Genomic DNA, 14,377 nt, shown 5'->3' on the forward strand with positions numbered 1-14,377 from the left:
GCAGGTTTGGCTAAAGAGGGTGCAGCCTGAGGGGGATTACTGGCATTTGGCTGCTTACTGCCAGCTGATGACACATTTTTGCTTGTAGGTAACAATGAAGGTGGTGACTTTGATGCTTTGCTAACTGTGAGGGAAGGTGCAGAAGCAGATAGTTTTAGGTCTGAAGCAGTTTTCAAGTTCCTTGCTAGGTGAGAAGTTGTTTGTGGGACCTTTTGAGGATGCTGAGACCTAGCACCTGAAATCTGAATATCATTTTCAGGAGGTTTTGCAAGGAGCTGCTGAGAATGTGCAAACTTGGCAACAGCACGCAGATTTGTAACTGGCAGCCGAGCACCCCTGGGAGCGACTGAATTTGCTTTGGTTTTAGTGGCAGATACAGGTTTGCATTTAGCAGGGACACACTTCTGCTTTGAAGTCGTTGTTCCAGCTGTCCCAGACAGGAGAGATGGTTGTTTTTTAGAGGGTGAGAGGGCAGGGTGGAGTGCAGGCGCTGGGGAACCCCGAGGCATGGCAAATTTCACCTTGGTAGCATTGGGGGACTGAATACGTTTGTGCAATATTTCAGAGGGACCAAGAGCTGTTCTTGTTCCTGCACATGAAGAACTTTTGCTTCCAGCCTGTGAAGGAGTGGAAGCTGGTGAGTTGCATGCAGGACACTCCAGCTTCTTTGAGGTGCCAGCTAATGGTTTGAAAGGAGACTGCACACCTGTCGCTGAAGACCCTTGTAATTTGGACCTGACTGTCGATGACTTGGCAGTGGAAGATGGGGTCACTGGCACTCTTGGTGATGCCAGCGCAGGGGACTGAGGGCATTTAGATAAAGCCTTCTTGGCACTGGCCCCAAGACCTAAAACAGGAGCAGGAGGTTTTGATGGCTGCTTTTGAAACATATTGACAGCTGACATTGGATTCATAACAGGAGGCTCTTGATTTCTGGCTGACGAGCTGGGGACACTGCCACTGGTGACCCCTTTCTGAAATGCCAGGATTTTTTGTTCCAGAGTTGCAAACTGAAGCACTCGGCATGGATCATATTTGAGAAGAAAACCTTGAAGAGTGTCCCAGCCTCCACCAACACGTACCATCACATGCTTGCCATGTAGCATCTGAGAATGGGAGAAGAGGGGGTGGGAGCAGAAGAACAAGAGACATCTTTATCTTGTTTTATTTTTCTTCATCTTGCATTACCACCTATTGAAATAGACTAAAAATAACACCTCCTTTCTTACAGAGAAACATTTTAAAACAGAGAAATGATGTGATAAACAAGGTTTCTGCTTCCCAATTATTTTATTACATAGCTTCTCCTGCAGAGACAGTAATTCTGTGTCAGGAAATAATGGAAGCATCTTTACAGAAGACATTTTAACCATTCTGTAAGAATCTTTGTTTAGTATACAGAGTTCTGGACATGGGTTCAATTTAAATTATGGATGTCCTCGTAATACAACCTCTTATGACTGCTGATGGGAGTACTCAACTGACACTGAACCATGCCATAAATCAAATCCCTCCTGATGGGAGAGAATTTTCTAAAAGTCCTTGCAAGGAGTTTCAAAGATAAACCAAGACTTTTCCTTGAGTTTCAGTGCTGCCGGATAGTTGTTTGTTAAGTCTTATCAGAGGAACAGAGCCACTAGCGTGACCCAGGTACAGCAAAGAGCACAGAAAGCAGGAGTGAAGTCTCTAATTATCAAGATTTACACAGCCTTTTAAAGATAATTTAACCAATAGTTACTAAAAACGTATATTATTTTCACTTTCCTACCAATTATTCAGTAACATGGGCAGGAACTGCAGAATTCTCTATCCAATCATTCCAAACTACTTTTACTGCAGAACATGAAGTAGTAGAAGAAGGAGAAGATGGTTTAGAGAACAACAACAATCCTCCATTTTGATATTTTTTACTCTTATCTATTTAGTACAAAGAGAAGCCCAAAACCTCTAAATTTTTCACCCTGTGACAATCTTACATAGTAGTCTATAACCTAATTCACACCACTGTATTTTCTAGTTCTTGTCTGATCGTTGGTAATTTTTTCCAAGGTTAGAGGCTAAAACAGTGCTGTTCAGGGGGCTAAGAACCCTTAAAAACAGGCAGAGAAATATTCTCGGCACTCTGGGTTCCTACACTCAACTACCCCGCAAATTATAAACCCCAAGAGCCCAGGTTTTGAACAAGCAATGTTCTCAGGAAATTCTGTGGCATTACCCTTATTTATGCTGCAAGTCATCACTGAAATTTTAGAGACACCACAGATAAGCATTAACTTAGTTTAGTGTGGCTGTAAAATCAATGTTGGTAGATCAAAGATGTAAAGAATGGAGTAACTACAGCTATTTAGAATAGGGGTTGCATGACAACTTGTCCCAACCTAAATAATTCTGTAATTCTAAAACAACTCCATAAAAATGAGGTATTCCACTTAAAAGCATTTCTCTCCCCAGTATAAATATAAATTGGAGTTCTAAAAAACTACTTACTCGTATGAAGAGTATTTTATCTCCCAGCCTATAACGTCCCTCTGATAAGTATTCAATTGAAAATCGATGGGAACAACTGCAGGGAGGATCTTCTGCTATATGTTTTACCTAGTTATTAAAATTGAAAGCATTTGTTAGTATTTTGACAGAAGCATGAATTTAACCATCTTTCAGTTAAGTTTCTATTAAGAAGGAAGACCCAAGAAGGAAACCACTGAAAAAAAGGAGAAAAGGAGTCCCCAAATATGTGCTGGGTTAGAGAAGATCTGCCTCTTAGAAATGTAAAAAATTGGAAGGTCAAGACTATTGCCAAAAAGGACAAATAGTGAGTTTTCAGAGAGAGCAAGGATCTGGTGGCTGACATTCCCAAAGAAACAGAATTTTTACATGAAAACACAGAGGACCTTTAAAAACAAATAAATTTTTAAACAGAATAGGAAAATAGTTCATAATTTCCTTTGGACCAGTTCACAAGCTGTACAAATAATTTCCTTTTCTGCATACATATTAATTTCAAATTGGTACTGCTACAGAGGTTTGATTTAGAATCTTTTTTCAAAAGATTTTCATCAAAGCCTACTTTAACATTTGATGAAGATTTATGAAAAGATCAAATTGAAAAGAAACATTGCAGTTGTAGAATATTGACATACCAGAAAAATTGAATGAGAGCATTTCTTATACTCAAAGCAGCAATGAAAAGGAAGAGGGGAAAGGAAATCAACGTAGGTGATATGCACTCCAAAATATATAGAACAGCATTTTATTTACATTTTCAAAACAAAACAAATTGCTAAAAAGAGGTGCATACCCTTCTGTTTTCTGTTTGAGGAGGCTTCCACATATTAGATGAAAACCAGCCTGTGCTTACTGAGTCAGATCATACAAGCACGAAACTTAAGAGCTTAATTTAAAGCCCATATCACACTAGGCAAGTAGCACTTACTGCCTCGTGTAGCTCCCCATGGTTACAACATGACTTTGGTGTGCTAATGGGTGATGGTGGCCCAGAGGTCATCAGCAGGGTTTCTTCTAGCTCAATTTCCTTCTCTAGTTTTACAAGTACAGGAGGTTCAACTCCATACCTTAAATACCAAAGCAAAGTTTAATTACTAATTTACTAAAGAAAACAAAAAGAAACTGATGATAACAAACTTGCAAGATTATAAGTGGCTTGAAAGACAGGGACATCTGAATCAGTCAGAGGAATAATTGCCTTGATAATCCAAAGAGATGGAGCATCTCTGAGTTTCAAGCAGAAGCCCTTCCTAAGGTAGCCTTGGTGTTACCAGAGGATGCAGTAAAAATACTGCCAAAACTACACAATTGAGGTCACATCCAATATAGACAGACTATCTTAAAGCTTCCAGCTCTGCACTTGAAATAAATTAAAAGCCTAAATTTAGAGAATAAAGAAATACCTCCCAGAAAGCTGAAAAATTTAAACCCTTAAAATCATATTTAATGCTCAGTGAGTTCTTCCAAGAGGTACACATAAGCTGAACGTATCATTTAAACACACAGCTATAGAATGCAGCATGGAACAGCACCTCTCCATGGGAAGTCTGACAAATACTCGAAAAACCATTCATATTGTATGATGGTCCTAGAAAAGATACTCATTGCTTTCTGCACAGAATTAACATCCACTGTGTTGCACTTAACAACTGCAGATAATGTCTGAACTTTGTCTTAGCTTTTACTTAGTAGGATGCATCCTCAATTTCTCATTAGGAGCACATGTGGATCACGTACCCAGATACAATGCGCCCAATTTCCAGCAGACAAAGATATACTTGTCTTGGATCCTTGTGCAACACTAAAAGGGAAGAGAATAAAGAGGAGTTATAGTTCATATTTACTGCAGGAGGTCTATGCAATTAGGTACAGCCAAGAGAAGGGAAAATAAGGTATCCATGACTATAAATTGCCCATTACCCTACTCAGAGGCAATGTACATTATCACTGATAAAGCACTACATGCTTTACAACTCTAATTTTCTATTCTGTAAAATCTTTAAACCCATACTGGCACTCCTGAAACCACTCTTCCTCCTAAGAGAAATATGTTTTATGATCTTCCTTCTTGATGAGAACAGGAAATAAAGAGATGTCAATGCTTTCCCTTCCCTACCCCCCAATGCAATATCGCAGTCTTAAAGATGAAAAGCATTTAACAACTACAAATAGGAAAATACACCCATCTGTTCATGCTCATGCCTACAGACACAGCTAGGTACATGCACTCTGGAGGTTACCATCTGCAGGAGGATACACTGCTAGGGCCCTAGCTGACAACTGGATGGCTACACAGCCAGTCAGCCTGAGTGGTTTTAAACCTTGGCTGGGAAAGAACAATCTGGGTGACTGTTACCAGTTCAGTGAGCAACAGATCTTTTTTCTTATCACCAATTCAAAAGTTCCAGCTCTATATTTACAGATGAAATCCAACATCTTTCTGACGTTCAATTTGATATTTAGAATGCCTTTGCTTTAAATGTGTTCCCTAAAGTATAAGCCAGATATGAAGTCAGATTTTCTTGTTTATATCATCTACTCCAGTTTGTAAGTCTGCTTTTTAAAAGATCTGATTATGAAAGGTAAATCCAGAATAGAAAGTTTTCACAGCCATAATCTAAAAGCTACTAGAGGTCAATTAATCTTTTAATGTGTGTGCATATTTGCCAGATGTAGCAGAAATGTTTTAATTTGCCTGAATCCAAAAGGGAAAAATCCAAATATACCCTTAGCAGAGATCAAGACATTCGTTTTGGTTTGATGTCAAAGGGCACCCCACGATTCCTACTCTTCCTTTCTGCTGTCTCTGGAGCCTCTTGATTTATCCTTCCCAGTCATCTACACTTTTCAGGAGGTGTTGCTATATGTACCCGATGGGAAAAAGACAATTGTCAACTTATCCTTCCCCTATTTCATTCATGAAGCATGGCTTCAAAGTCTGATGGAAACCATCAGTGGAAAGAATGTTTCATCTAGGAGGCTGCAAGTCTGCTCATTTCAACTGCCAAAAAGGCCCACAGAAGATACTTACACCACAAAGCAAGCTTGTGTCAAGAGTTACAGACTTCAAAACACTTCTTTGCTATGAGTGAAAGCCACAGCACTAGGAAATCCTGTCTGCTTATCTCAGGGAAGCTGAACAGGTTCTAGTTACCCATCCACTTACAGGAACTAATATGTTTAAGCAATACAATTCATACAAGGAACTAAAAAAAAAATTTAAAATATTCTTGTAGCTCAGTTCTACTTATCTGTATTTCCTGGCACTGAAAAAAGATACACTCAGTAGTTAATCAAAATGAGACAGATCTAAATGATGGTGTTTTCTTGACTATTTTAAAAGATGACTTATCCAGCAGAGATGCATGGGCAGTACAACAAGCATGTAAGTGGAACAAAGACTTCAAAACCCAGTAAATATTGTGACAAATGAATTTGATTAGTGAAAACAAAGGTAATTCTCAATTTTTTTGCTATTCTGCTGACAGGCAGATATTTTGCTTGTTAAAAAAAAAAAAAAAGCCAAACAACAAAAAACAGTATTTGGCTTGCCACATATTGCCACACACAATAAGTTTTGTATTAATTAATTTTTACTGACATAATAACTGGTAGAAGAGCACTTCCTTATTTATCATGTGATGGAAGTACAATCCTCTTAACTAGCAGTCAAAAAAAATTTATTCCATCTGTATCAGTCTAGAAGCTGTTTGTTAATAAGGCACCAATTGTGCACTGGGGCAGGCATAGTCAGAGCTGGAAATATTTATTTTCATAACTATCCTATTAAATGGGAAAATACAAATGGTTTAGAGTCATGTTAAGTGGGTCCTGAAGTAAATGTTAATTACCAACAGGCTGTTGCCATTTCAGACACAATGCCCTAATATCATTACCAAATTTAACCATCATGAATGTATTATTCTGAGGGATTTTTGCAAGAACGAGCTCTAATACCAAATAAAGGATCTCATTGTGAGTTGACTCCATGGCCCTGTGGTCTTCCCACACACAGAAAGAGAAACCACACTTTCCTCCTCTGTTTCTCAGTGGTTCTTTTTACTGAAGAAAAACATGGTATCTTGTTGCACAGTTCTCAGTCCCTGCTTCATCCCACACAGCAACTTTCAGAAGTCTGGAAAAGCATCGTGCAAGTTATAGCAGTCACTGAACTGATTTTTTTTTTAACTTGGACACTTCCTTAAGATAAATAAAAGCATTAATAGTTTGCATGAGACATGCAGAGTCAAGAGAAAAGGTTCAAAAGTGTATACATAAGGCATCTCCCCGACCAGGGAGCTATCCACACAGGGATCAAAGCAAATCTTACAAAAAGAGAGAGTTACCTAAACCTTCAGATTCAAAGAGATAAGTCTCATCAACTCCAATGGCCCTGCACCAGTTAAGAAAGTTGGCTGTATTATCTCTGGCAAAAAAAGATCCCGATGGAGCATCCTTCTTACATGGAACTTTTCTCATAGGAAAATTCTGGCAAGGGAAGAAAACAAAAAGTACATTGTGCACATCAACATTGCCAACAGATTTCAAAGCATATTTGCAAAGGAAAATACACCCTAAATTCAGAGTACAGAAACAGTTGTAACTCTTCTGTGTCCACCTCACTATGTATTCCATCAAAAAAGCTACACTAATATAGAAGGCATTCTACCTTATCACTGTGAACACTCACTGAGTGAACAATCCTTAGTTCTGCAGCCTTTGTACTCTAAAGTAACAGAGACTTGCTTGAGATTCACATTTCAACTAAGCATTGGTTGTCAATAAAAACACTGAAGCCCATCTCCAGGTTTGGATATTTTTATGGCTGACCTGTACACTTGAGTTCAGCCACCACTTTCTGGCATAAAACATACTACTACGTGCCAATGGATATCTTATTAACAACCCACACTGATGTCAGGGGAACAAACTCCAGACTTGGACTAGACCTTCTGCTGGCAAGACTTCTACTGAAATCAAACTAAAAACCTAGTAAAGACCTTAGGATGTGATTAGCAAAGCAAGTAATTTGTTGCATGAGTTTATCAATGTACAAAGCCACTTTGTTGTTAATCAGTCTCTGGATAGAGAGCATACAAAACACTTCTTTGGGAAGCCTCATTCACCTGCTTTCCCTATAACTACTATTAAAATTTAAGACTTTATATACCCATTTTAAAAATCATTATATGACTCACCCTTAAGTTATTTGTGCTACAACATTTCTTAACTGTGTTTTGAAGAACACCAATCAATTGGCAAAGCAGTACCCCATTATCAAGTTCTTCTAGCAGTTGTTCTGCTTTGACTTCCATTCCTTTAAGAAAAAGAAGGTCAATATTAGACTTACTGCACAAAAGGTAAAGAAGTTTCACGTGAACTTACAGGCAACTCAAACAGCATTCCAGTGTTAAAAACTGAAAATGAGTAGAAACACCTAAGTAAAATAAAATAAAATATTCATTTAATTAGATTTTAATTAGAATAACAAGATTCAGAAATATAAATTAGAATTATTAATTGTGCAACCCTTAAGAGGTGGCAGCTAATAAAACTGAAATCAAAGCATGCACTTTAATGCAATTCTCCCAGCCATTCAAACTCAAATACACCAGATCTTAATAGTACTATAGATATTAAGTGTCAGTGCTGACTAGAATATTGGAAGTGCTTTGAAATTCATTCAACAGTGATTTATTTTTATGCTCACCCAGCAAGCCAGACAGCCAAATTGAGAGATCTTCTTGCATAGGCACTAAAGTGGCTTCATGCCGCACAGAGATCCATTGGTCATACAGGCACACATCTGCCAAACCCGGCCCGTGTCTCGGAGTCAGAGGACTTCGGGGACTCAGGGGAAGGTCATCTCCAAACCACACCTGCACAAGATTTCAGTAAGCTGAAACAGGAAGCTCTAATATTTGCAGTCAGATGACAAAAACTTGTGGTTCTGAATTACACCGAGGAACTATTATTCAAAGAGTAAGCGTTCATTTCCCTTTCTGCAGATACAGCAAACCAACACAGCAATCAAATGGTTCTGCTCTTGTTAGTAACTCCTGCATCAAAGTACTATTGCACTCGTTCTCATGACTTCTTTGGATTTAAAATTACATACTTTCCTGAATATAGAATAACGAGAACATGCATTAAATGCTTGGGGGTTTTTTAACTCAGCACATTTTAAGTTACAAAATCTGCAAATTATCATACCATTTACTGCAGACTACCGATTTCTTGATCAAACATTTCAGAGGCATTTTGTGCTTAAATCATTAAAAATTGTAACATTAAAAGAGGAAATGTTCCCATGCAAGGACAAAACACACTTCTTGAACACAAATATCTAGCGTTTCTCTTCAGGACTGCATAATTTCTAAATGACAGGTAACTTACATGCCAAGAAAAGGACCACACTGAAATTTCATGAAGAAAAATTTCCAAAGACAGTATTCTTTCCGGTATTCTTACCTATTTTCCTTCAGTTCAGTGTGTATATAAAATACATTTATTTTATTTATACTTAAATGATTAAATAGAATATAAGGTTTTTTAAAAAAAGCTTCTTAATCGTCATGGAAATTTTTCAATAATCTCAGCCTTTGACTTCAAAACCTTCTTACCTAACAGCACTAAGAAGTGAAAGGGTCACCTATCTCATAATAACAGTGGGTTATCCATCTTGTCACATTGCTCCTTGTAAAAGGGAAAAGTATTACTTTTGTTTTTTAATCAGAGGTAACTAGAGAATCTAGTATTTCATCTGCTTCAGAGTAGACTTTTGCATTAAAAAAAAAAAATTATTATACATGTATACAGGATTCAAACACTTCAAAAGGCATTTACCTGAACTGCATTCTGCATGGTCACCTGCTTTACATTAGTTTCTCCTCCTGGGGAAAAATAAGATTTTTAATACAGTCTCTCCTGCTTTCATGAAAATCCTGAGAGAAACCCATCAGTGCTGTTTTGGAAAAATAAGAACAAGTCTTATAGGAAGGGAAGGGGAAAGAGGAAAATATCTTAGTAGCTAAGGCTTTGATCCAGTATTCAGTACACTTCAGCTCTCTGCCCTTAGGTAAAAGTGCAGTTATTACAGCACAAAGTAGCAACTAACTCTGTATGCATAAACAATACTCCAAAGTTGGCCAGATTTTTAGGAGCTGTATGGCATTTATTTTGCCAAAAAGCAATACACATACTTCAAGCCATTATTGAATTTAACACTGTTGGCACTGATTTTTCTTTTTAAGTTATCACAGCTGTATCCTGTACATGTGTGCAGACAGATATATGCACCCTGAGTTTACATTAAATACTTGGAAGATCATGAAAACCTTAAAGCAAAGAAATAATTTTGAAGAATAAGATTCTCTCTTACACATTCTTAAAGACTCTTGTGGGTTGGAAGGGACTTTAAAGATCATCGAGTTCTTGCATAGATACATGAAAGAAATCAATATTTTTATTAATCTCTGTTGGGATTGTGACATTGCAGGCAGCATGCATACACTAAGTTTTCAACAGAATACTGCAAACTTTTGCAGCAATATAGTTATCAGGATAAATCCCTGGCAAAATTAACATTAAGGAAAGTTTTAGAGACAATCTGGTCAATGCTTTCTCTCCCAAAGCCAACACTGTATTTTCCAGCAATGCTTTCAACCATGGGAAAATCCAGCACAAGCTCTACACTGGGCTGAGGATTAGTAAATCTTTCCCTGGAGGCTCCAGGTCTAGAGATGTGCAGCATTGCCAGGTTGGCTGCATACACATACACAGAAGGTATTTCTCCACAATAATTTTCCACAGTGGTACTTTCCAATGTCAAAAAGTTTCTATCTGTGTCTTGAAGCCTGTTAAAAACAACTTATTTGCTCTGTTACTTAATAGCTGCAATAAAATTTCATCTTCCTGATTAAACTGAAAACCAGATTGCAGACATTATCAGACATTTTTAACTCATCTGTTTTCATTTAAAAATAAGTAACTTTCCTCTCCTGTCCCAGATATTTAAGCTTTGTATGTAGACGGCATCCTTCTCTCCTGCACAACCTGACCTTCCTATGACAAAAAGGCTGAATAGCTCATCACAGAAAACACAACTCTTGTAGAAATTCTCACCCTTTCATCCTACATAGAAAGCACAATGGTGTGTGTCATTGTCTCCCCCTTGTTCCTTCCCCCTGCCTTAAACCTCGCACACTAAGTAGGACCACATGTATCAAGCATTTCAAACAACTTACCTCTACGACTGGCAAAAGAACAACCAGTTTGGTTTCAGGTGAAGCCACTTCCTTGTACCAGGACTGCTAGCACTTCTCAGACCCTATCAGAGACACTCCAAGTGATATCTTTCCCCTTCCTTTTATTTCTAGGGAAGGAAAAAAAAAGAAAAAGAGAGACATCCTCTCCTTGATGTCATTTTTCCTTCTATGAATGAACAAGGGAAGGGAAGGGTATATACCAAGCATTACTAATGAGCATGTTATGCTTCCCACAGCTTTGTCCAGGGGAATACATTTTCCTTTGGCATAAGAAAGCTATTGTCCTAAGAGAAGCTCAGTAAGAGGCTTCATTGATTAAAAAAAATAAATAAAACAACAGCAGAACAGCCAGTAGAGAAGTTGGTCTCATTAAAATAAGGAGTTCCATATAGGCTAACAAGAGCTCTAGCATATTAACTGCCAAGGGAAAACAAAAGGCAGCCTAATTCACAGGGCGCACTCAAAACATGAACAAAGCAAAATATTCACACTGCAGCTATCACAGGAATGCTCAGCATCTGCAGTTTAGTGGCATGCCTAACAAAAATCAGTCTTGCCAAAAAAAAAAATAGAGGAGATTGAGAAAAATTGTGGCACTTGAACTTCAAGGGCCTGCTCTTCTAAAACAAGTTATTTTGTAAGCCCATATGTCAGAGTTCCCTAGAAAGTCAAATGGCTTCACTTATTATCAGGGCATCTGAAAAACACTTAACAAAAACCCCCTCTGATGATGCAGGCTACAGTGCATGAATTTTGAGTTGAAAAAGTAATATAGTAACAATTACCCATTTTCAGATGCCAAAGAGCTCAGCTCAGAGATTGCAGGGAATACAGATTAATGTAGCATTATCACTTACTGTGAGAGACACTGGATGAGAAGACCCAGATCTGCCACCTTCAAGTAGTCAGCCTGCAAATGTGCAGAAGGTGCTGTGTTGAGGTGAATACTGCAGTACCAGGCAGAGTCATAACCAAATCTGGCTTCTTCTAAAACCAGTTGGGTTCCCTGCATCAAAAAGCTGTACATAATGAATGAAGTAAGTATTTGATACTGAATTTTGGCAGCTCCAGATAGGACTGTATCAGTTCCCACACATGCCAGTTTTACCAACTCTCATTCAACAGCCATTTGATGTTCAGGCACTGAGGTTTGTGGAAGAAAAGACCTCAAAATACAAGCACACTGTAACACATCCCCCGCATAGCTTTAGGCCACGCCATTCTCATTTCCAGGCAGACCTTGATACCCTCAAGGTCCCTTGGGACAAAAGACTTAATAAGCCCATCACAGTAGAAACAATTATTTTAATAATTTTTCCCCTTCTTTCTGGTGTTTCCTCCCCATTTTTCCATCCCTGCTTCATCCCTTAAGGAAAACACCAGAAACTTGCAAGAATTTCCCAATCAGGGAGCAACCAGTCCAGTTCCAAGCTCAGCAAGCGTAGAGGTCCCCCACCACCAACCCCCCTCTCAGGAAACACCTCATTTCTGCTGGTACTTCTGCTGCCAATGGCTCTGTGGGATGGAAGGAGAGGAGATGTCACCTAGCCACACCTTACAGCTGGATCAATACAGAGACACTGATTTACTGGGAGACAGGTGGTCAGCCCCAAATGATATATCAGGAGAGGCAGGAACTGCCTTTGGCTGGCTGAGTGCCAAACCTCCAGGGAGGGACTAATGCTATGGATCAACACTAGGTAAGAGACATGAGAAAAACATCCCTATCTATTGACACATGGCATAGGGACAGGCATTCTTTGGGAAAGGGGGTGCAGACACACCCTGGACATGACCCACAGTCTTGTGAGACCACAGTTTGCCTCTGCTCTCCACAGAGATGCCCAGCACTTTGCCCCCAGACAATGTGAGAAACAGCAGAGTCAGCAAATACTAAAGCATTTTACACAAATACTTAAGGGTGCTAACACATGCTCTTAGATGCTACATGAGATAGCCTGCTTAGAATCAGTTGTATCAGGATTTATAGATCACTCACTGGGGCCCAACCAGCAAGACATGCTACACTAATTACAACCCATTCCGCAGCACAAGATGAACCGAGTCCAAATCCCATTTTACTTGACTGAACAGTTTACAAATAAACAAACAAACAAAATCCACAACCCTACAGATAGCTGAAACATTGATGAAGCAGCCATTAACCTAGCTTAAGTAGAACTTAAAGGCATTCACAGGAGGCTCATTAAAATGCCTCCGGTTAATAGACTCATTAAAAAAAACTTGGATAGAAACACTTTTACATCTTCACCCTATATTTAAAATATATAGCATCATCTTCTATTCCATCATCACCCAAAGGCAGTCACAACAGTCTAACCCAGAGCAGCTGGATTAGTCTTGACAGTACCTACTGAAACCCACGTTTATAAACACACCAAAATGAAAGAAGCTGTCATGTCAGTATCTGTTGAAACCTACTACAGAATAGTCAAGATTTTTTTATGGACACATCTGCTAACATGCAGAAGAAAAGGGGTAGGCACTAGAGACATCCACTGAACGGAGCGCTACTCCCTCCATCACTACAGCAATTACAGAGCCTTTTTGTTTCATTACTGAGTCAGCAGGAGCTCTGCTTCCCTGGGGAGGCCTCAGAGGCACAAAAGAGAAAGAACCAGACTAGTCAGTCCGACCTCATGGGCTTTAAGGTGGCAACCAAATCCTTACATTAAGGCACGATGACTGCTCTCCTCAGAGACTGACTTTCCACACCTCTCCATGAAGTGCACACAAGCAGAGGAAGTGAGCACACTCTCCCTTTCCAAATGGCAACAAAGGCCCTGGATACACCTGTCAGGGCAGAGAAACCCACTTGAAATCAGGGAGGAGCACTTCATCTCAACAGCTGGCATCTCCGCAGGAGACATGCAGACGGCTGCTTTCCCACAGGAGCATCCAGTTTGGGCAGAGGCTGGTTAACACCAGACACACTACCCCAGCTTCTCCCTCACGTTCACAGGCAAGCTCTTCTCTCCCTCGTATTTCTTCCCCACACTTCTTCCAGCAAAGCAACACGGTTTGTTATGACTTCAATATATAATCGTGTCTTATTCTGAAAGATCCACAATTTCAAATGCATAGGCCAGTTAGGCCTTATAGCTCCTAAAGGAATACATGTAGTTTTTCCCACGTCTTGATCTGATACTATGCCAAAGGTGACACACAGCATCCCTGGAACACGGCCAGCTTTTGAGCAAAGAAAGGAGCCAGACACTTTTCGGCTGATTAAGCAATATGAATGAGTGTTTTAGCCAAGAGCACTGGGGCAAATTTCCTGCAGAAACAGCACTGCATCCCCAAACGCCTGCGTAGGGCACAGGAGAGACTGGTTTGAAGGCTGTTACGCAAAGCCTCCTCCCTCTCCCTTCCCCAGGGTAAGTTTCTGAGGCACTTCCCTTCCGACATCCATGACAGGACAGAGACGCCGGATGGGAACTGCTGCCTCTGGACGGGTGACCGGGCCGATCCCAGTGACCGGCTCAGCCCAACACCGGGCTCTGCCTGGGGCTCACCGGCAGGCGGGACGCTCAGCGCGTTCGCACGCTGACCCTGCAGACAGGCGGGACTCCCCGAGCGCCGCC

At 39.8% G+C, this 14,377-nt stretch overlaps 1 protein-coding gene across 1 annotated transcript in view; it reads right to left on the reverse strand.

Annotated features, from left to right (window-relative positions):
* Positions 1 to 13,802, reverse strand: part of GAS2L3 (growth arrest specific 2 like 3) — a 17,300-nt gene extending 3,498 nt beyond the window's left edge. The window contains 11 exon segments of the mRNA XM_008636537.2: positions 1 to 1,106; positions 2,488 to 2,595; positions 3,434 to 3,572; positions 4,243 to 4,306; positions 6,852 to 6,993; positions 7,704 to 7,822; positions 8,216 to 8,384; positions 9,352 to 9,398; positions 10,752 to 10,879; positions 11,630 to 11,791; positions 13,464 to 13,802. The exon segment at positions 1 to 1,106 is cut by the window's left edge and continues 19 nt beyond it. Coding sequence (XP_008634759.1) covers positions 1 to 1,106; positions 2,488 to 2,595; positions 3,434 to 3,572; positions 4,243 to 4,306; positions 6,852 to 6,993; positions 7,704 to 7,822; positions 8,216 to 8,384; positions 9,352 to 9,369 — 1,865 coding nt within the window. The 5' untranslated portion in view covers positions 9,370 to 9,398; positions 10,752 to 10,879; positions 11,630 to 11,791; positions 13,464 to 13,802.
* Between the last annotated feature and the right edge of the window lie 575 nt (positions 13,803 to 14,377).

This window comes from Corvus brachyrhynchos, unplaced genomic scaffold (assembly GCF_000691975.1).
Source record: "Corvus brachyrhynchos isolate BGI_N302 unplaced genomic scaffold, ASM69197v1 scaffold56, whole genome shotgun sequence".
NCBI classification, from domain to species: domain Eukaryota; kingdom Metazoa; phylum Chordata; class Aves; order Passeriformes; family Corvidae; genus Corvus; species Corvus brachyrhynchos.